At 43.6% G+C, this 20,477-nt stretch overlaps 1 protein-coding gene and 1 long non-coding RNA gene across 3 annotated transcripts in view; one reads left to right on the top strand and one right to left on the bottom strand.

Moving 5' to 3' along the window:
* Positions 1–5,396, top strand: part of LOC144466521 (uncharacterized) — a 30,847-nt gene extending 25,451 nt beyond the window's left edge. The window contains exons 3-4 of the long non-coding RNA XR_013493127.1: positions 481–584; positions 3,836–5,396. This is a non-coding gene — a long non-coding RNA (uncharacterized LOC144466521). The remainder of the gene's footprint in view (positions 1–480; positions 585–3,835) is intronic.
* med23 (mediator complex subunit 23) overlaps positions 2,669–20,477 on the bottom strand; it is a 33,338-nt gene continuing 15,529 nt past the window's right edge. For both annotated transcript variants that reach the window (XM_033648303.2, XM_033648304.2), the window contains 20 exons: positions 17,944–18,150; positions 17,247–17,390; positions 16,928–17,073; positions 16,553–16,798; positions 14,767–14,909; positions 14,288–14,462; positions 13,894–14,057; positions 13,653–13,777; positions 13,344–13,549; positions 11,872–12,052; positions 11,616–11,786; positions 9,836–10,052; positions 9,593–9,702; positions 9,316–9,442; positions 8,569–8,734; positions 8,410–8,482; positions 8,101–8,315; positions 7,865–7,985; positions 5,386–5,517; positions 2,669–4,068 (listed from right to left, as the gene is read on the bottom strand). In XM_033648303.2, the coding sequence (XP_033504194.2) occupies positions 3,841–4,068; positions 5,386–5,517; positions 7,865–7,985; positions 8,101–8,315; positions 8,410–8,482; positions 8,569–8,734; positions 9,316–9,442; positions 9,593–9,702; positions 9,836–10,052; positions 11,616–11,786; positions 11,872–12,052; positions 13,344–13,549; positions 13,653–13,777; positions 13,894–14,057; positions 14,288–14,462; positions 14,767–14,909; positions 16,553–16,798; positions 16,928–17,073; positions 17,247–17,390; positions 17,944–18,150 (3,297 nt within the window). In that variant the 3' untranslated portion in view covers positions 2,669–3,840. The remainder of the gene's footprint in view (positions 4,069–5,385; positions 5,518–7,864; positions 7,986–8,100; positions 8,316–8,409; positions 8,483–8,568; positions 8,735–9,315; positions 9,443–9,592; positions 9,703–9,835; positions 10,053–11,615; positions 11,787–11,871; positions 12,053–13,343; positions 13,550–13,652; positions 13,778–13,893; positions 14,058–14,287; positions 14,463–14,766; positions 14,910–16,552; positions 16,799–16,927; positions 17,074–17,246; positions 17,391–17,943; positions 18,151–20,477) is intronic.

Genomic DNA, 20,477 nt, shown 5'->3' with positions numbered 1-20,477 from the left:
AGGACCAGAGTTTAATGTGTGAGCCACAGGCCCAGCAGCACATGAGGTGACCTACATTTGAGCCGGGCCTTATAGAGACATCATGCGATGACTCACACACACACAAAGAAGAATGGGATTAAACGCCCAGAGTACATGGCATTAGTAGAGATGCGATTAAGTCACAGTTGACCTGAAACTTTAATGAAGAGGAATAATGATATTAAGCTTCACGTCCTGAAAACTAGAATCAATACGTCTCAACATAAAGCTGCTCCACTCTGAAGCCACGAACAAGGACGACTAAGAGTTAAATGTGCACTGTCATCACGATGGAAACCACCAGAGATGTTCAGGTCTCTAATGTACTTAAGGAACAGCTTGCATAATGTTGATGTAATTCAGTTACAGCTGACCTGGTGAAGATGTAATGTAATTGAAAGAGGATAAGTAGGAGTGATTGATTATTGGTTTTAACCTTACTGTTTTTCTTCTACACAGAGTTTCATCAGGATTCACATACCGTGCAGAGGGGAACAAGAACAGCCTTTGACATCAGACGATGACGGGCTCACAGAGACTTCAGCCCCTCTGAGGATCTGCAGGTAAGACTTCAGTGAAATTAGTCTCATTCTGGCAACCTAGAGGCAGTCAGTATCTCTTTAGATGTTAAATGCTCCACTGCGTTCACCAGCTGTCTGTCTTGCTGCGACCCCTTTCACATTGTCACAAGCTGCTTAAACAGCACTTAAAGGCACTGTATGTAAGACTGTGGCCAAAACGGTTACTGCACTCAAATTCAAAATACTGCCGGGAGTCGTGTCCGCCCCCCCTCCCCTACAGATTCAAGGTTGCTGCTCTGTGCTGAATTGCTGCGTTGTGCTCCGGCGTCTGGCAAAAATAGAAGTCCTGCATATCTGTTGCGGAGGGCTCCGGAGTGCTGCAGCCAGTGGAAACACACACATTGACTAGAATTGAATCCTCTCGGCTCCACTGCTGTGCCGGAGCACAGACGCAACCAACACGCATCTGGTGGAAATTGGGGGTGATTTGTTTGCCCACGGACGGCTACCGTGGCAGGGCTGCGTCGCCGCGTCCTTGATCTTCAGTTTTCCAGCGGACCATTCGAGCAAGTCCGGCTTCTCTGCTGCTAACGCTGCTGCTGGGATACAGCAGAGGAGGAGCCGGCTGCTAATGCTTTGTACCGGGACACTGCTAATGCTGCTTGCCGTGCTGCTAACGTTTGTTTCTCAAAAAAATCAGTCAGGTCAATGACCCACCTGCACATGGGCTACAATGAATGATCGAAAATGAAACAGTTGAAAGTATTTGAAATGTCCATCCCCGTCTAGCTATGATGCCAGTTTATATACTGTGACCTGATGACCCCAAAGACGTGTTAGTTATCACTGCTCACTGGTCTGTATAGTTAAGCCTTGCCATAATAGCTTACGCTTAGCTTCTGTGGTCAGTGTAGCACCTTCAGCTTAGTACTCGCCCCACGTCAGTGCCCCATGTATTTATTTTGGTTGTTAGAAGATGGAAATTATAAAGATCTATCCTGCTGAGCATCAGCATGTTTGTCACTGTGAGCATGTTTGGTTACTCTGGTATTAAGGTATAACTTAACCCACCTGTGCCCAAACACTGTATTTAATATATGGTAATGTAATATGCCACATCTGTTGTGATTAGTCTAAATTCTTGAGATCTGGTACAGACATATTTTGGGCAAGTATCCAACAGTACGTCTTTGTGCTGAGGCAGGTGGGTACAAATGGGTTAAACTGGCATCTCTCAATTAGTTAAATATAAACTTTGATTCTCGCTGCTACAGTGATGGCTGCTCGAGCAAAAATGTATAATTATTTTATCACAACATCCGACACTCCACCAGGTGTTGGAGAAATGACCAGTTTTGAATAGTGACGTTAGTCTACAAGGCAGAATGAAAATCATCATCAGTGTCTGAGTTCTGCTGCGTGCTGCAACACCCCAAGGCACCACTTTAATTATAATTTGATTTACTGACCCAACAAATATCCCCCCAGGATTTGGAATCAAGTCTTTCTCTCACCATTAGTTTCATTGCCAATTGTCAAATGGCAAAAATCCCAGATCCAACTTACTGCCAAAGTCCTAAGTGTTCTTGGCTCCGAGCTGCGCTTTCCACCAAACTCAATGCATATCTGTTCAGATGTTTTACAGATAGCCCTCTGGCACACAGACAGGGAAACCATCTAATGATGTCTCTCTCTCTCTCTCTCTGTTAGAGCCACAAAAGGTAGACTGAAGCCAACTGTAAATGTTGGTCTCCCCCTGCTGGTGTCAGGCTACTGTTTCTATTGTTATTTGTATGACACAGTCACTCAGCTCAGTGTGACCAGAAACTAGGTCGTCTAGATCACAACCTGTCTGAGCGTGACTCACCTAAAGCAGAGGTGTGAAGGCAAAGTTATGAGTCCAGGGCAACACAAGCAGAATAACATTTTTAAAAGACATGATAGGCCAAGAAAAGACAACCATGTTAAAAAATATAAATAGATTTTAGGTAGATTAATTCAAAGATGTGACAGGTGTTTTACAAAATACCAGCATGAAATGATATTAAATGTAAATTCACTTTGCATATGTGCGTAACGAGCCACACACACTGGTGGTAGAAAGACGCATCAATAACAAGCTCGACTCAGATTACCAAAATCTTTTTTATTGAAGTAATAATAATGTACAATATAAAAATTGATTACAAACAGACAAATAAAAAAAGACGACATGATATTAACAAGAAATAAGACCTGGTTGTCGTTGATACAGAGATGCACATTATCGAACAGTGTGTTGACAGAGACGCCCATTAACTTGATTCACGACAGTTTTTGCCTGAGATTATTCACTTTGAGGTACCTTTTTAAAGGCCACGTCTACATGTATAGATATTTTTCACCTCCGTTTTGAAATACAACCTCTGTCCACCTGACCTTTTTGTTTTACAAAATGTCTCCGTACACACTAGAATGCAAAAACAACTCCAAACGTTCACCGCTTACCGCAGTCTCCCCTCATCACAAAGGTAGTAAAGCGTACAGGTTAATGTTACCTTTTTCCAAAACACATACCGGAGATCTCACATCACTTTTTATTTCCGTTCAATCAAAGATACAAGTGATGCTCTGTACATGCCAAAGTTTTCCTTCCAAGTGTCCCACCATCTGCTAGTTCGACCAGCCCTGATCCAAAACTGTCATTTCTGTCAGCCTTTAAACCGCGGATACTGAGGTGGACCAATTTAACTGGGCGTTGCAGACGCCTCCATTCGTCTGTGAAGTGGTGTGAAAACGCCAAGTGTAAATATCAAGTAGTGATTAGACCAAGCAGTGCGACCAAAATGTGAACAAACTGATGGTCCGCTGTTGTGTTCAGCTCATGCTCATTACATCATCATTTTCCAAGTCCACACGGATACAAAGAGTTTTAGTGACCTTAAAAACTGTTTGCATGTGGACAAGATGTAGAGGAAAATATCTATGTGTGTAGACAGGGCCCATATAAATCAGTACCTCTGAATTCTGCCAGTGTTCATTATGTGCATTTCTGAGACAACAGCCAGGATTTTCCTCTTTGTGACACAGTGAGATTTTGGAAATTGATTACAAGATTCCCACACAAGAAACACAATCAGATTTCCACAGCTCTGGTTTATAAAAGTGTTGTTTTAATCCTTACTTCGACCAAAATCCACCTCAAAGAGAACAAAAAAAAAAAAAACTCAAAAGGCAAAATATTAACATCTATGATGTGTTTATGTTCCAGAGTCCACTGTCATGTTTGTAACTGTGGGTTTTTGTTTACCCAGGCCACCTACATAGGTGTGTGTGCGTGCTGTGAGGAGGAGGAGGGGGAGGCAGCAGCGGAGGACGATGACAGCGAGGAGGCAGGGGGCTGAGGAGTGGAGGAGGACGAGGCAGAGGACGTGGAGGCGGCGGCTGCTGCTGCAGCTGATGATGAAGTCTCTACCTTGCTGCTGTGAGTGATGAAGCGCAGTCTCAGCATCATGGCTGGACGCAGAGTCATGATGATTTTCTCCACCTACAGACAGAGAGAGGGGTAACATTAGGAACACGTGTAAACTGATAGAAAGGCAGCGATACTTAACATTGATCATCTTGTTACAGTGAAGTGTTCTGTTGGGAAACCTTGGATCCCAAAAAATACATTTGGAAAAACTCGAACAGCAATGTCTCTATCTAGAAATCATGACCTGGTTACTCGAGATAATCCAAAGACCTTGTTGTGAGCTGTTTCATTTCTCTTTCTGCCTATCAAACTACACCTGCTAACCATATCAGTGAACAAAAGGACACGTGCATCTTCTCATGGACAAGATGTAAACATTAATTACGTTCGCGAAAGAAAATAGTTCCTCGGGGTGTCTTTGGGTATTAACAAATTAAATGTAGGACTTTTTAAAGATCACTTTACCTGTAATTTAACACCAAACTTCATTGGAAATATACTCCAAGTAAAATAAGTAATGTCAGTTAAAAACGAACAGCCAGATTAATTAACACTAATGATGCTCTCTGTAAGCACAGGAAAAATAAACTAATAAGCAGGCTGGCTACCATGATCTAAATGCGTAGAGAGGTTGAAAATAGTGTTTCCCTCCAGGTAAAATGTTGCGGTTACATGACTAAAAAGAACATGTAAGACCCATCCAATCAGAATATAATACTTTAAGGCCTTTTTTGAATGTATATTTAAGACATTTCAAGGACATGCGCCCACCCTGTTCCTATGTGAAACTGCTCACAACAAGGTCTGTGGATTATCTTGAGTAACCAGGTCATGGTTTCTGAAAAGAGACACTGATGTTGAGTGCCATCTAGTTTTATTGTTTTTGAGAGAAGGCAGACATCTCTACAGCTGATATCTCCAACACTCAGCAACTCACACCAAAACAATCTAGACTGATAAATGTGTGTTTGATTTTGGGATGAACTGTCCCTTTAAAACTGCTCTCAGTATTCAGTGGCAGCTTCTTCTATTAACTTAATTACTTGTAAAGTCAATTCAAGTACACTTGTCTGAGCCTGGAGCACAAATAGAAGTACAGTTTCATCTCCTCTAATTAACTCTGGTGTCAGGTCTGGACACTGGCGGGGAGCTGTCTTGCTGTTCAGGAGGTGACAGATTCAAGCTATAAATGGAAAATAAAAACGCCAAACTGTCTTCTGAGCAGCTGCGAGTTCACAGATGTCATCTTAGTTAAAGGCTCGGCGACAAAGACCTCCATTTTTAGTTTTTCTGTCAGTTTGTTATTGTCTGCTGTTGTTTAAAAAAAGCTTTTAAATGCTGTACGGTCAGATTTATGGTTAATTTTCTGTTTTAATAAAAGACTCTTACCTGCTCCTTCACGCTGTCTCCTGTGTACATGTATTTGATGTGATAGAGGAAGTCACAGATGGGGTCCATGTAGCTGAGATGTTGGCAGCTTTGGTCCACCGCCTGGAGCATCTCATAGAAGGCCACACCAATCTGAAACACACAAATACATGCCAAGTCTGAAACCCTCTCACAGGTGAAGACTAGAGATGTTGCGGATTCACTAGTTTCAAGATTATTTCCCATTCTGCTCCTGGTGGAAAATATTACACCAAACTCCCTTTAGGAAATATGACAAATCAACAATTCCTTATGTGTCCAGAAAGCAAATAACTCTAGAAACAGTAGATCAGAGACGTCATGTTGACAGTGTTCTTATCAATTCAGCATCAATATAATCAATTCAGCATCAATATAATCTATAAAGATAAAACTGTCTTCGTGTATAAACTCTACCTTTTGGATTTTGTCTCCTCAATTTGTTACCAGCCTCTCTTGGTTTGCTGCACTATTTTAGTGGGAGGTGACCATGGGAATTAGAGGCTAACAGTTTCAAAAATTAAGTGCTAGTCAGTCACTCTGCAGCTCCACCAGTTTCTCCTCCTTTTCCTCAGTACAAGAGAACCGACACTTGTTCACATCCATAGAGCCCCCTCCATGTTTACAGTCTACTCTTGAGCAGCTAACTTAACAAGAACAGTAACCAAAAATGTCTGCAAACTGGGGAGACAATGAGGTCCAGGAGCTCCTTACCCTCCGAGCAGAAGATGAGATCAACCTCCATATAACGGGCGGTAAATGATTGTAAACGATAGTAATTATTGTTTAAAAATCGCTGCCCTACGCGTACGTTACACGTCACACCTCTTTGGCTTCAGGAAGGCCAGCGTGCTATCTAAAATCACACTGGGATGTCGTTATGGTTGCATAGTTTTGTTCTGTATAAAAACAAAGCCAGCAAACTAAAGGAACTCGTTGTGGCCCTGACGTGGGATCTGTGTGTGTGTGTGTGTGTGTGTGAAGGGCTAATGTTCAAGTCAATGAACTTAACTATTTGCATAAGCCAAGAGCAAAACTTACAATAATATTAGACATGTCTGATTTTATCTGCGACAGTTAATTGATTGAAAAGTTGTTTGGTGTAAGGAAAGCATTAAACTTTAGTTAAAGGGCCAGTGTGTAAAATGGGTTGAAAAAAGTGACATCAGTGGTCAAATTCTAGATTGCAGGGCTCACTCGCTCACCCCTCCCGTCGGGTAAATGACGGTGGCCTCGTAGGGACAAAAAGCCTTGCGCAGACACGAGTTTTTCAGGAGTAGGTCTATCTAGTGACAAGGTGAATGTTTATTTAGAAATCTAAACCATGTTACGATATTGTAATGAATCACTCACGAGCAGGAGACCAGAGGAGCGTTCGGGAAAAAGGCGCGTTTATTTGAGCACTCCAAAAACTCCGGTAACACTCCAGGGGGTAAAAGACTCCGTCCCAAACTCTGACTCTTCTAGCGTAACACACACACTCCATACACACATTCTCGTTTACAATACCAAACGGATACCCCCTCTCCTCTCTGCTCCACCAATCTCCAGCCCGCACACTGACTGACAGCGTAGCCTGTAAACAGAGCTCAGCTGTTTATTTAGCCTAGCAATATCTCCGGACTATAGTAGCTGCAATGGACGACTTTGAACGCGATTTTGAAGAGTTTCTTGTAGCGGACACAGACCTAGAGCCATACCTGTTTGAGCCAGAGTACACAGATGAGGAAATTGGATGCTGAGCGGGCGAGACGAGAGGTGGAATCCTCCGCTCCCATCATGCTGCACAGAATGGGATTCGGTGCTACCATCGTTGGGGAGATATATCATCAGGAGGAAAAGCGCTGCAGAGAGTGCATCACAAGGAGTGAAGCTGCGTCTTCTTTTCCTCACAGATGACGGTTCGGGTTCATTCTCTCCTGTTGCGTGGTAAGTGTGGTCCATTCGCAAACTTTATAACTAAAAAAACTTTTCACTACTCTCTATCGACGAACTACTAACACTCTCTGCTGTTTCCTCCTCCTTCGTCCTTCCTTCCTTCCGCTGTCTTCGTTGGTTCATTTATACACGCGAAACGCGTTCTCTGGCTGGCTGGATTGTCCGCTCGGGCTGCCTTACATACATGGCGGTGCAAGATGGCGACCTCTCTAAAGCAAGGCCCTTGCTCTATATATATATATATATATATATATATATATATATATATATATATATATATATATATATATATATATATATAAAAGCATAATTATAAGGCTACGAAAACCAAACGAATTTTATTTTATAGCGATTATACACTTATATAAACATATTAATGGGTAGAATATTCTGATTCAGATTTGACAATAGACCAGGCCAAATATTACACACTGGCCCTTTAAAGGGAACATTAGTGTTCATTGTTTTATGTGTTTTAATTATAATTATTACACTTGGAATCTATGGTCAAACGTTTGTGTACCTCTAACATGCATCGTGTCCTCTCTTGCTGGAAGCGCTGCAGGAACGGCCCCACCAGATGATACACGTACAGCAACTGGAACTCTGTCTGGACGACAGGCTTCAGAGTCTCTGACAGGAACCTACAGACACAAATTATTATGACAACCATTAATTAAACGTGGCCTAGAGGGCACAAAAAAGGACATGATAATGTGAAGGGAGAGTATAAAGACAGAGTGAGGAAGACTTCCTTACTTAGGGATCAGAGACAGCTGTCCAATGGATGAGTGATGCCACACAGCGTGCGCTAATGCCAGCACGTAACTGCAGTTCATTTCGCTGTAGCTCTGGTGGCAGGCTGTGAAGTCCAGCAAGGCGAAGGGATACCCCGCCCACTCTGTCTCTGACGTCAGCGCTGGTGAGCTGATCACAGACACAATGCGGTCGTGGAGGACGATCCAGTAGGGCTCCTGGAGGAGAGGAGATGGAGGTGGTCATGGAGAATAAACTTTAAGTGAATTCATCAAATCATAAACAATTGCGATATTTTGTGAGTGTTCTTACAGGAAGTGCGGTTATCACAAGTCCAATGGCGTTCATCCAAGCTGTGATGTTCTCTCTGGGAACCAGAGGTTGGCTAAAACATAATCAATAATTCTTATCAGACTCTTCATACAGAACATACTGCAGTAACACATAAAGTCAACATAAAGCCTATCGTACCTTTTCAACACAACGTTGAGCAGAGCGTTGCCGACATCTTTTCCTGGCACGGCCAAAGCCATCAGCTCCACGCAGGTGACGTGCAGGGCGTGGGCCGCAGGGTTGGGGAACTCATTGAACCTCCAGTCACAGTTGGGGAAGGGACCAGGTGACTTTCCAGCCATGGGTGAGAAGGAGTTAAGGAGGCTAACGATGACTGGAGGAAACAAGATTCAACAGGGGCATGAATGTGTGATGTGTCCCTGTTTTATTACACGCTCATAACAATCTAACAGCCGCTGTTATCCTGTTGTCTTCTCCACCTGAACTCAATGTATACAGCACCGTTCATACAAACAGGCAGCCCAAACGAGGTCAAACAGGCAACTACTTGCAATGTGCCGTTCTGCAACGTTCTAAAAAGAAATTAGTCTTTGACGTCCTTTTAGAAATACCAAAAGGGCTTCTAATATCCAGAGGCAGTGAGTTCCACACCTCAGGGGCATAAATACAGAAGGCACTCTGTGTAACAGCTTCACTGGCTGCAATAAAATGACCAGAGATTAAGTTAACTACATTTTGAAAAGTACTTTCTATCTGTTTTTAAAGCTAAGAGGTGTTGAGGGACACTAGAAGTACTGCCGCTGAGGTAAATATATTATTGAGGAGCCCCAGAGGCCTGGGACTTTTCATTAGCCAGACTCAGGGTTGATTGGAGACAGCAGTGACAGATCCATCTACACACAGACGGAGGCTAATGAAGGATATTGTCCACCAGGCGTCCAATCAGCTTGCAGTAGTAGGTGTCATCAGGGATCCACGGGTTGTCCTCTCGGGGGTTCATGCCGAACTTCAGGTAGGTTTCACTCAGGCACCAACCTGGGGTGCGATTGTCCTATAAAACAATATACCTTAAATATAACTGGTGCCTATAAAAAGAAATAAGACTCGTAATGACACGTATAAATCTTGAGACCAACAAAGGACGACTGCAGATGAACGGTTTTAATAAACAATAAGTTGTCTTTGATGTCCCTCTGCCTACCTTCAGTGAAGACATGATGGCGTGCACCAGTTTTCTCTTCAGGTTGGTTCTGTCTCTCAGGTGTCGCTCGTAGTAGTGGAGTGTGTTGTACAGGTAGGTGACTGGGCGGTCTGCACACAAACACAGCAGGAAATACACATCAGTGTGCACAAACCACCGTCGACACATCTCATTCACATGTGATTTATCACTGTTTTTCTTTCATCCACACGGTCCTCATAGTTTTAAGACACCCTTACTCACCGTGGAACTTGTACAGCCCCCCCAGATGGTCCAGCAGTGTTTCCAGAGACTTGGAGACAGGAAGTAGCTCCAGGAAGCGGTGGATGACGATGTCAAAGACGGGCAGGAAGCGCAGGCAAACATTGCCAAAGTAGATGGGCAGGTACTGAGGCTGGAGCTGCATGGGAGGGTTGACTTGGTCCGCGAGTCCCTCAAAGTACAGCTTCTCTGGGTATTTCTGGAGAACAACAAACACTTACGACTGCAGACCACAAGTTGTATAAAAATAAGGAACAAAGACACCGTGACGTCAACCACTGGTTTGTGGACTCCTGTTCTGAAGCCTTGAGTTTGGGGTTCTGACCTTTATATCTTGGATTTTTGGAGCCAAAAGTGTCAATATTTGGACAAGAAGGTGGAGATAACCCCAACACTAGCTGCTAGCTTGGTTAGCATGATGCATTTACAGTCTATTAGTGTGGTCAAATATGTGTGTCAGTTTCAGAAGCTTTTGAACATGTGCACTTCTTCAAGAATATCGGTTTCATTGAAGTAAAAAGTTTTAATTATTGTTCACTGCAGACTCACTCTGCTATTCTCTGCTACAAACTTAGAGTGGAGAGGTCATTGCTGTCACATTAGCCCTGTTATATTTAGGGCTGACCCAAAAAATTCGAAGCTTCGCTCGATGGCACGGGATTCGATTGTTAAAAAAAAAAAATTGACGCTTCAGCGCTTTTTTTTCCCGTTTGTTGGGGGGGAGGCCTTAAACGCAACACTAACACAAGAGACACTTCTGATGCTCTGAGTTGTGCATCTGTTTGATTGTGCTGCAGTGTGCGCCAAGGGTTTTAATTTAAGGTGCTCACAGACTCGGGCGCACTATAAGCGTAGCGGACTCCGCGAGGAATGTCCGCATAGTCGAGTGCGTTGTAGTTTCCTGTAAAAATGTCCGTGAAACACTACATTACCCCCAATTCTTGCACGTTTCTGTCATGGCGATGTGAAAAATACATACCAAGTAGTCTTTTGTGTACACTGGTGCGCGGAGCGGAGTCCGTGCGGTCGTAAAATCTGAGCTTTGTGCGCACAGGGCTTGCGGACATTTGCTTTTAGTCCGCGCGGACCTCCATGTTACCATGGTAGCGACCAGTCACTCAAAGTGGCAACACCCTTAATTATTCATAACTTTAAGCCTGAATAAAGTTCAAATGGGTGAGTCATAAAAATTCAAACCCTCTTACAGTTACGTAAGCCCCTCAGCAGAGTCCAAAATAACACCTGTCAAGCACGAAATGCAGGTAGATTTTCCATCTGCAAGTAAATCTCAGCGGGCTACCCGCCACACTGGTGGGTAAATGTTTGTACCAAAATAGTCATGTCATAAAATGCTATGTTTTGGTGTTATTCAGGGGCACTCTGCTCTGCTGCTCCTCTCCTGTCAGTGTCGGGAGTTTCACAGACACACACTACAGATATGTTTTTATGCGTATCTAAATGGAGCCATGAGCTGATCATCTTGAGGGATCCTAGCTTTGCAACACTGTTTATGGTATGAGACACCAGCTGACTTGCTAAAATATCACTTGCCGCCGGTCTGCTGTTGGCTCCTGTCAGGCTAATGTATAGCTGAGGACTGAGCTGCACCAATACTTCTGATGGTAAAAAAATATTAACATGGAGGCTCTGTTGTCTGAACCAAGGCCTGCAAAAGAACTTTCACGATAAAAGGTCCTAGACATACACACTGCACCGCTGCTTATCAAGAGGAACTTTATACTGAGGTGTTTTTTCTTTGTACCTTGTGGTAGCTCATGTGCTTGTTGTGCCAGTCGCTCTGCAGCCAGTGCTCCGGAGCGTTCTCCTTGACAAAATCGTTGACCCTGTTCCTGAAGTCGTTGGGCTTCAGCAGCAGCAGCTGGATGATGAAGTAACACACCTGAGCCTCATTGCCCTCGTGGCTGCGCATCGCCTGGACGAAGAGAAGAAGAAAGGTGAGACACACAGACCTTGTTTTATAGTATATTATATTTGTCTGTATGCAGGTGTCTCCTCACCAGACACAGAATGAGTCTGTCCAGGGTGACGATGTTGTACTTCCACACCATGTCGTTCAGTATTTCAATGCATTTGTTGAGCTGCTGTCCGCCGGCTGATGTTGAGAACTCGTAGACGAGGAAGTCTGCGAATGTTCGCACGTGAGCCACCAGTGCACGAGCACCAATACGCTCCAGGACCCTGCGGGACACAAAATCAGGCTGCAGTTAGAACATCATCCCAAAACAACACTGTGTACTCCCACTGGATTAATTAGTCACAGATGTTGTTTAGAGACTTGGGACCAATTAGTGTACATTAAAAATGCCAGAACATCAGTGGTGAGACGCATCATTACCACATGCTTCATCAAAACACGCTCTGTGGTGTCACAGACGCTGTAACGTGGAAGAATGTGGTAATGATGGGAACGTGCTATAATTAATTTAAGTCAATTCACTGAGATTTGTTTTTAATTTGACATTTTAATATATTTTTTTCTGCTGATCAGAATCAACTCTAATTACTTCATCTGGTGCTCCAAAATTAAACATGGAAAAGTTTTAATTTTCGTGTGTCTGTTACTGGATGTTTGTGTGAAAACAGGGCTGTGACAGTGTGAGATTTTCACAATATGGTAACTGTCTGTTCGTTTGCCCCCTAAGTGCTGGTCATTTGGGCAGGTGTGAACACAGCAATCACACTCAGGTGCACCAAACAACCGGGCCGAGACCTTGTTGAAGAGGTGGTCTCAGCCCGGTTACAAACGAACTGTGGTGCGATTCGTTTGTGGTGAGAACGTGTTCCGACCTGGACATTATAAAGTGTCACATTTATCTTGCAAGTGTACTCTTCTTCAACGTTTTGTTTACTTCCTGGATTTTTCCCACATGGAAATTCTGACCAATCAAGAGCTGCTTTCTCACACAAGCATTTTATCTGGTCCGCTTGTAAATGCTGCCGTGAGAACACAAGGCAGGATTTCAATTCAATTTTAGTGATAAAGCCCAATATCCCAAAAAAACAATTTGTCTGAGAGGGCTTTAGAGCATACAGCATCCCTCTGTCCTTGGATTTTATGAACGTTCCCATATTTTTTTCCTAAGGGATCAGACTTGTGTGAGACATATACTTTGCAAACTGGATATCCGTCCTCGAGGACAAGCCCTATTCGTTTTTTGGCTATCCAAAGTAATCCCACGCTGCTGATTTTAAATTGTTTTTCAGCAGGGGATGGAGACTGGTGACATGAGCCCTGCTTCTCTCTGACATTTTCTCCACTACATGAGTGTGTGTGTGTGTGTGTGTGTGTGTGGGACAAGTTGATGAGATTGATAGGCAGTCATGAAGAAAAGGAGATTTCCTGACTGGTTCAACTGTTTTTTCACTACTGTAGATAAACGAATGTGTACGGTATGATAACTGTCAATTTTCATACAGTGGTGTGGATTCTGTAAAAGTGCATCTGTAGAGACATAAAATGGCACCAAACCTGAAGCCTATCTGGTTGATGTGGTCCGTCTCCAGCAGCATCTTCCACAGCAGACAGAGGAACAGCGGGGGTGAGCCCTGCATGGAGAAGTGGGTGATGATGTCATTCTCGTTGGCCATGGACTTCCACTTCCTGTACTCCTCTTCCACGTTCTTCTTCAGGTTGAATCGAGACTCCTGAGGAACATTGTTCTGTTTGAAGAATGCCTGAGAGGAGGAGAGAGAAAGAAGGTGGAGGTCATTACAACTGCAATAATGACTTGACTCAAGACTTGAGATAATTTGTCAGTGTCATTCATTGCTAGTGCACCTGTAGTGGAGCAGGGAAGCAGGACAGTGTGTGTGAGGCCCAGTTATGAGGCGTGAAGTTCATGATGGTCTGGAGGATGTCTTTACACCATGTCCCGTGGATGGAGTCAGACCCTGTGAAAAAATCTACACACACAGACAGACACACAAAGCAGAAACTTAAGTAATATAATTAGGAGGATGTGGGAAACAGACCCGAAGAAAAGAAGAATTAAAAGGAGTAAAAGCAGAGGGAGTGTTACCTGTGACGTGCGTGGCTCTGGCCAGAGTGAGGATCAAGGCTCGGTTCAGCTCTTCAGACTCAGCTGACAGAACCGTCTTTGGGTCGTTGAGGAAGCGAGTGAACTGAGGCTGCACCTCTGAACTCCCCAAGGCCGTGATCAACCGCAGAGCCGTGCTCTCAACACTGAGGACAGAGACACAGAGATCATCATCATCATTTTCCAAGTGTTTCTTAATGACGTTTTTGGTGCCATTTTGAGAGATTTAAGCATATTTTCATTAATAATATCCTGAATCACAATTACTTTGTCCACAATATGCGCAACATGATATGTTCATATCATCACATGCCTAGCAGCGATAGCAGAGACAGTATTAGTGATCTTGTAGAGAATTATGTTGAGCCCACATTACCAGAGATGCAGCTGGTTCTGGTTGGTCTGCGGCACAGCAGCCAGACTGTGCAGATGACTCAGGAGCTGGACTCTGTAGTGTGGCTGGATGTGATGCATCCTGTAGCTGAACATCTCCAGCAAGGTGTGAAGGATTCCCCACGCGTGAGACTTGAACACGTTCGGCAGCAACTGGCCTGAACAGACAGAGTGTGTCACATTATTCACCGTGTGTCTGCCGCCCCAGGAGACGAGTGTCAGACACGGATGTTCAGAGCCAGTCTGATCAAACTGCTGTCCAGTGGACGAGCAGTGACAGCTGAATACAGACGGGGACATGCTGGAGGAGTTGAAACACTCCTACATATTCTGTCCTGTGACTCTAAACAGTTTGTCTTCAGGGAACATAATGATGCCATACTGAAGTGAGGTATGCAGAGCACACTCTTTGCATCTGAACTTTTCAACATGGTGCTGAATTTAAATGTTTCTATAACTCACTGATGAATCCTTTGATGCCCAGCGACTCGATCTCCATGTAGACCAGCAGTCTGCTGTACGTTTCTACCAGTGCAGGGGCCAAGGCGATGCTGGATTTGGCGTGGGCCAGCTTTATTACCCGCGTGGCAATGCTGTGGATCAGACTGGAGGCAGGCAGAGAGGGACAAGGAGACAGTTAAATGCATTTTAATCTCTGTATCACTCATTCATTCAGCCTCATTTTTAAAGGTTAACTTCAATATTTGTCAGCCTGGAGCCTATTTTCCCTTGTTTCTGTCTCAGACTAATGGGAGCAACATTTTTTTTTGAAAGTGGTTCAGTACTGAGCAAGAAGGCTGCAGCAGAAACAGGCTATAATTTAACCACTCGGGGCATTTGTACACCGTCAATGGACGTCCAGTAAAGGTGCTTGTTTTTGCCACTGACAGGCTCAGATTGTTGTTGGAAGTGTCTGACAACATTATGGAAAGCATCCCTACACAGATAGACCTTTTAGTTTCAGAGTAAGATAATTTTGTTTAACCAGAAACAGCCCCCAAAATCACAATCACCATCAGCCTCCGTTTACATAAACAGTCATTTTAGCATGGATAGAGCCAGCATAATTTTAAGCAAGATATAAATTTAGACAACACCGTTTATATTGATATAGGGGCCAGTGTGCATCTCTCCTCTCAGCTCATTAATTTACAAGTTCTCCATCAACATTCAGAGAGACACAGAGCTGCTCCTCTGTTTAACCTGTCTGTTCATTAGTCTACAGTGTGACATCAGCGTGTATGTTGCACGTGCTACGCTAAATCACTCTGTGAGATGAATGAAGTTACCGCAGCAGCACAGATGCAGTACAGCGCTGCACTGCTAGTTGCTGTGTGAGGTGGATCATAGTAAGGTATAGAACGCGAACAATTTTCTCGTAGAAAATACCAAGATATATATCGTGTATTGCCAGTCAGCCTGTAAATACCGAGATATGGATTTTTGTCCATATCGCCCAGCCCTAATTTCAACCAAACCAGAGATGGTGATTGCTGGAGCAGTGGAAAGACAAACCAAGACACTTCTGAACTTTATTTGTTTCTGTAGGCTTTAAATTGGGTGTGTTTTATGATGATAAAATTACTGTTTCTTAAAATGGAGTCTGATGAATTTGTCTGTGGCATTTTTGGGGCTGTTTCTGGTAAAACAAGAAGGATCCTAATCGTTAACAAAGAGGTCTTTCTCTGTAGGGATAATAACAATCTGAGCCCATCAGTGGCAAAAACAAGCACTTACAAAGGTGCAGTGTGGAGGATTTAGTAGCATCTTGCGATGAGGTTGCAGAACTGAAAACCTGCCCATGTACCAAGTGTGTAGTAGAACTATGGTGGCCAACGGGAAAATGCGAAGAGCCCCTCTACAGCCAGTGTTTGATTTGTCCATACTGGGCTACTGTAGAGCAACATGACAAGACCCATGGAAGAGGACACACTCCATTTGTAGATAAACGTCTCATTCTAAGTAAATGAAACAAAAGTTCTTATTTGAAGGAGATTGTAAGCTGATGAAAACATAGTTATGAATATTATATATCCACGCTGGCGATAGAGTCCTCTAAATCCTACATACTGGACATTTAATGGACGTTTTGCCGCTGTCGACTGCAGCCCTCTCGCTCAATACTGGACCAATTTCAAAAACTGTTCTCATTAGTCACTTAGACACAAAAACATTGGAAAAATGGGTCCAGGTTGAAAAACACTGAATTTACCCTTTAACACATCTCTACATCCTTTGCTTCTGTTACCTCATCTTTGCATGCACTGTGAGTGAATCCAGCAGGTTCATGGGCAGCGGTGTGACAGAGCCTGACGCCATACAGTTGGTGCCAGGTAGGTTTATCCTCATCGATCCGTTTCCATAGATCGTTTCAACCAGGACGCCCATCGGCAGAGTGAAGCACTCTGAGTTGGTGCTGTAGGCGTTACACAGCAGGGCGATCTTGTAGTCGGACATGCCCAGAGTCTTGTTGCGCAGCGACTGCTGGAGAAACCTGACAGACAAGACAGAGGGCAGCAGGTTTTATTCAACTGTTAACTGGGTGCTGTTTTTTGGTGTACACATGAAGTAGTTATTGATGTAAAGTATGTATATCAGGGTCCAATATTTCAAAGGTACGTACTCATGATGTAGTTTCAGAGAGTGTGGTATGGGTATCTGTAGTTTGGAGTTGTCGTTCTGAGCTTTGCGGTTCAGGTGGATCCAGATGCAGGTCATGGCGAAAGAATGAGTCGACTGGGGCTTGTTAATGTCTGGAACTGGGATGCACTGTTGTGGGAGAGAAAACACTGATGAGTCTGATGGTACTGCCTCTTAAATTGTTACTTACAGAAAAAAACTTCTACCATTACTACAGACAGTAAAAACACTCGTGAGCACACAATGGGGCACGAGTAATAATGATCATAGTAAACCAACACGGCTTCTTGGCAGAAGCGTACCTCTTTTTCTGGGTAAAGCAGGTCAAAGAGCTTCATTACAGGCAGGAAGTCGGCCAGAGCGTTCTTCTGGATGCTCCCTGATATGAACTGCAGCAAAACCCACATCAGGTGGTCTCTGCCTTTAATGAGACCTCGACCTGCAAGCTATAAAGAAAGAGAGAAAGAAACTCAACAAAGATCGGTACATCAGCTGATACCTGTTTGATCATTAAACACCCACTGAAAATCTGACTTAAATTAGTTTTTATCTACAATTTTCCGAGGTGGTAAGGGCAAGGGGTTTGGATCAGCTACACTTGAGGAGACATGTGCAGTAGGGGAAGCTAATCAATGGTGTGGAGCGGCTGAACCGGCCAAGAAAGGCCCTAAAATTCCCATTTTGACAGTTTTGGCGCTTCTATTTAGATCCATAAAATATCTTGGACATGAGGGACTTCCAATGCGGGGGTGCAGCCGTCAGATGTAGTTTTATGGCAGGTTATGATAGAGTTGGTGACGAGCAGACGTATGATTTGCCCAGGGGATGTGAATGACTTTGGCAAAGAGACAACTGCATGTCTGACACCATTCAAAATGAAATCTTAGAAGTTTTGGCACATGTAGTCCACGGAGAGGGAGCGCACATTCTTTGGCCCAAACGTTACAAATTATAAGGATCATTAACCCTTCCTTCCTCTGCTCCTCTCCTTCCTCTTACCTTCTGATGTAACGACAGCACCATGTGAGGGAAGCTCGCAAACTGAAACAACACAAAGAAGATGAGCTGTGACGAGAGGTGCTGCCACAACAGCTGGCTGGTTCCTCCGATGTCGGCGTCAAAGTGTTCCTCGGTCTCGGAGCGCTCCATGGCGTACACCACCAGGTCCACCAGCTGCTCCTCCAGCACCGGGCAACGCTGCTTATGCTGACGGGGGAGGACGGGAGTGTTAAAGGATAAAGAAAAAAGTGGGCAGGAGAGAGAGGACGTTAAACAGAGAAAAGAAGGGAAAGACGGAAAGAGACAGAAAAAGAAAAGGGAAAAGACGTGAAAAGACAGAAGGAAAGGAAGGGAGGAGACAGAGGGAGGGAGAGAATGTGGAGAAGATCACAGTTTAATTACTTCACATACACATTTTCATGTTAATTGACACAGTTTTTACAAATTGACATTTAAAACTTCTCCCATCACCTCCATGCAGCACAGCACCTCCTTCCTGTCTCTGTCAGCTGGGCAAACCATTTACCTTTATCTGCAAATGTCCTGGTCATTTTATTTTGATGTTAATATGCACCAACAGCTGCTAAATTTAAGTGTCCAAATAGCTCCTGCAATATGCCAGGTTGTAATTTAAACCTTTTTGTCAAATCTTCTGCTGCAGCTCCAGTGCACGCAAAAGGTTTCTGCAATCTTACACCAAGGGTTTACATGAATCGAGTGAACCATTTACAAAATAAGGTTCATGTACTCATGGGTAGTTATGATATTTGAGACTTTAGGTACGGCAAATTAGCACTGAACTGTACATAATATGTGAACCTTTTGATGAACGAGGGGAGAAAAGAGGGAAGGAGGGAAGGGAATCAAGTCAGAAAAAATGGCTGAGGGGGAGTACAGAGACAGGGGGAGGCAGGGAGGCGGATAGGGAAGGGAAGTCAGGTTTTTATTTTTTAAAGGGGTAGTTTGGATTTTATGAAGTGGGGTTGTATGAGGTACTTCTCCATAGTCAGTGTATTATCTACTGTAGATGGTGGTCACTACGCTTTCAGTTTGGAGGAGCAGGCAGGAGTACTGACACGCGAGCTAGGCAATGTACTGCTGCAGACAGGAGGGCAGCAGCAAAATCTATTTTAGCCTCCCAAAAAATTTCTTAAAATAATCAATATCAGTTTAAGTGTATGCTGTACTTAGAGACTTTTCACCCCTTTACATCGCCATCAGACAGCACTTTCCAACAGGGAATTCAAGCTTTTAAATTGCTCTCTTCAAAGCCAGAACCCTTTGACAAAAACTTGTTGAACACAGGAGTTGCTGGTCTACTGCTGCCTCAACCGGTAGAATTTTCCTAGTCGGCCAACAGTCGTCATTTAGGGCCATTAGTCGACTAGTCGCCCACATGTTTATGATATTAACTTAATTATTAAATGTTATAATTTGGGCGGGGCAACACAATGGTTTGAGTTGAAGGTGTGAGAAAGAATAGTATCAGTAACATTGTTAACACTGTGCTACATTACAGAGAAATACAAAACCGTACTAATGAACCTTCATTAATATAGGCATATATTTTATCTACAAGTGCACGTCACACACTGAGTGAGCCGCCTGTTAATGACGTAGTCGACCAATGAAGATGAGTTTACATATCACCTTGGGTTGGTCCTTCACATTCTCAAAATGATCCCACACTTTGGATTTCCTGCCCGACATGTTATTAACTAGCCTGTGGAATAACCGCAGGTACCAGCCCTGGAAATTAGAGGATGTTTTGATTTATTTTGACGCGATGCAGCTTGATTGTTTGATTTTTCTGCGACTAAGCAACCAATGAAATCTTGCCAACTAATGACCTTTCTGGTCGACTATTGGGGGCAGCTGTGCTTTGAAGAAAGCATAAATACGTGTCACTTTCAGTTCAGTTTCCTGTCAGAGAGGGCTGTCTGATGGCAACATAAAGCACTGAAAATATTCAAAATATAGTGCACACTTCAACTGATAGTGAGTTTTTGCTGTCCCCTGTCCACAGCAGTTACATTGCTCAGCTTCTGTGGCAGTACTCCTGCCTGCTTCTTCAAACTGGGGGCGTGCTCACCACCATCTCCACCACTGTGGATAAGTACTTCATACAACCCCACTTTAAAAATTCGGAACTATCCCTTTAAAGCCCATATTGGTGAATGATTAACGGCACGGTTTCTGCCTCACAATATAAACCCTGACCTCTGGCTATGTAGTAAAATGTTCAAACATGGGCCACATGGACTCTTCTGCACAGGCAGGAGCCAGCGTACCATGAAGATAACTTTATTTGTGAAGATGGAACCATTACACCAACAATGAACTGAAGCATCATCTATAGAACTCAACTGTTGGGTTGCATGTAAAACATTCATAGTTCCAAGATACTGGTCTTGTCATTTGTTGATTTTTTTTTTTTTAAAGATTTGGAAATATTAAAAACTACTGACATCTTCCTATTAACCCATGATGGGAAACTTCACCCACCAGACAGACAGAAGGAGTGTGGATCTCTG

Source organism: Epinephelus lanceolatus, chromosome 13 (assembly GCF_041903045.1).
Source record: "Epinephelus lanceolatus isolate andai-2023 chromosome 13, ASM4190304v1, whole genome shotgun sequence".
Lineage (NCBI taxonomy): Eukaryota > Metazoa > Chordata > Actinopteri > Perciformes > Serranidae > Epinephelus > Epinephelus lanceolatus.
The sequence above is the reverse complement of the archived record's forward strand: the minus strand, read 5'-3'. Positions and strand labels throughout refer to the sequence as shown.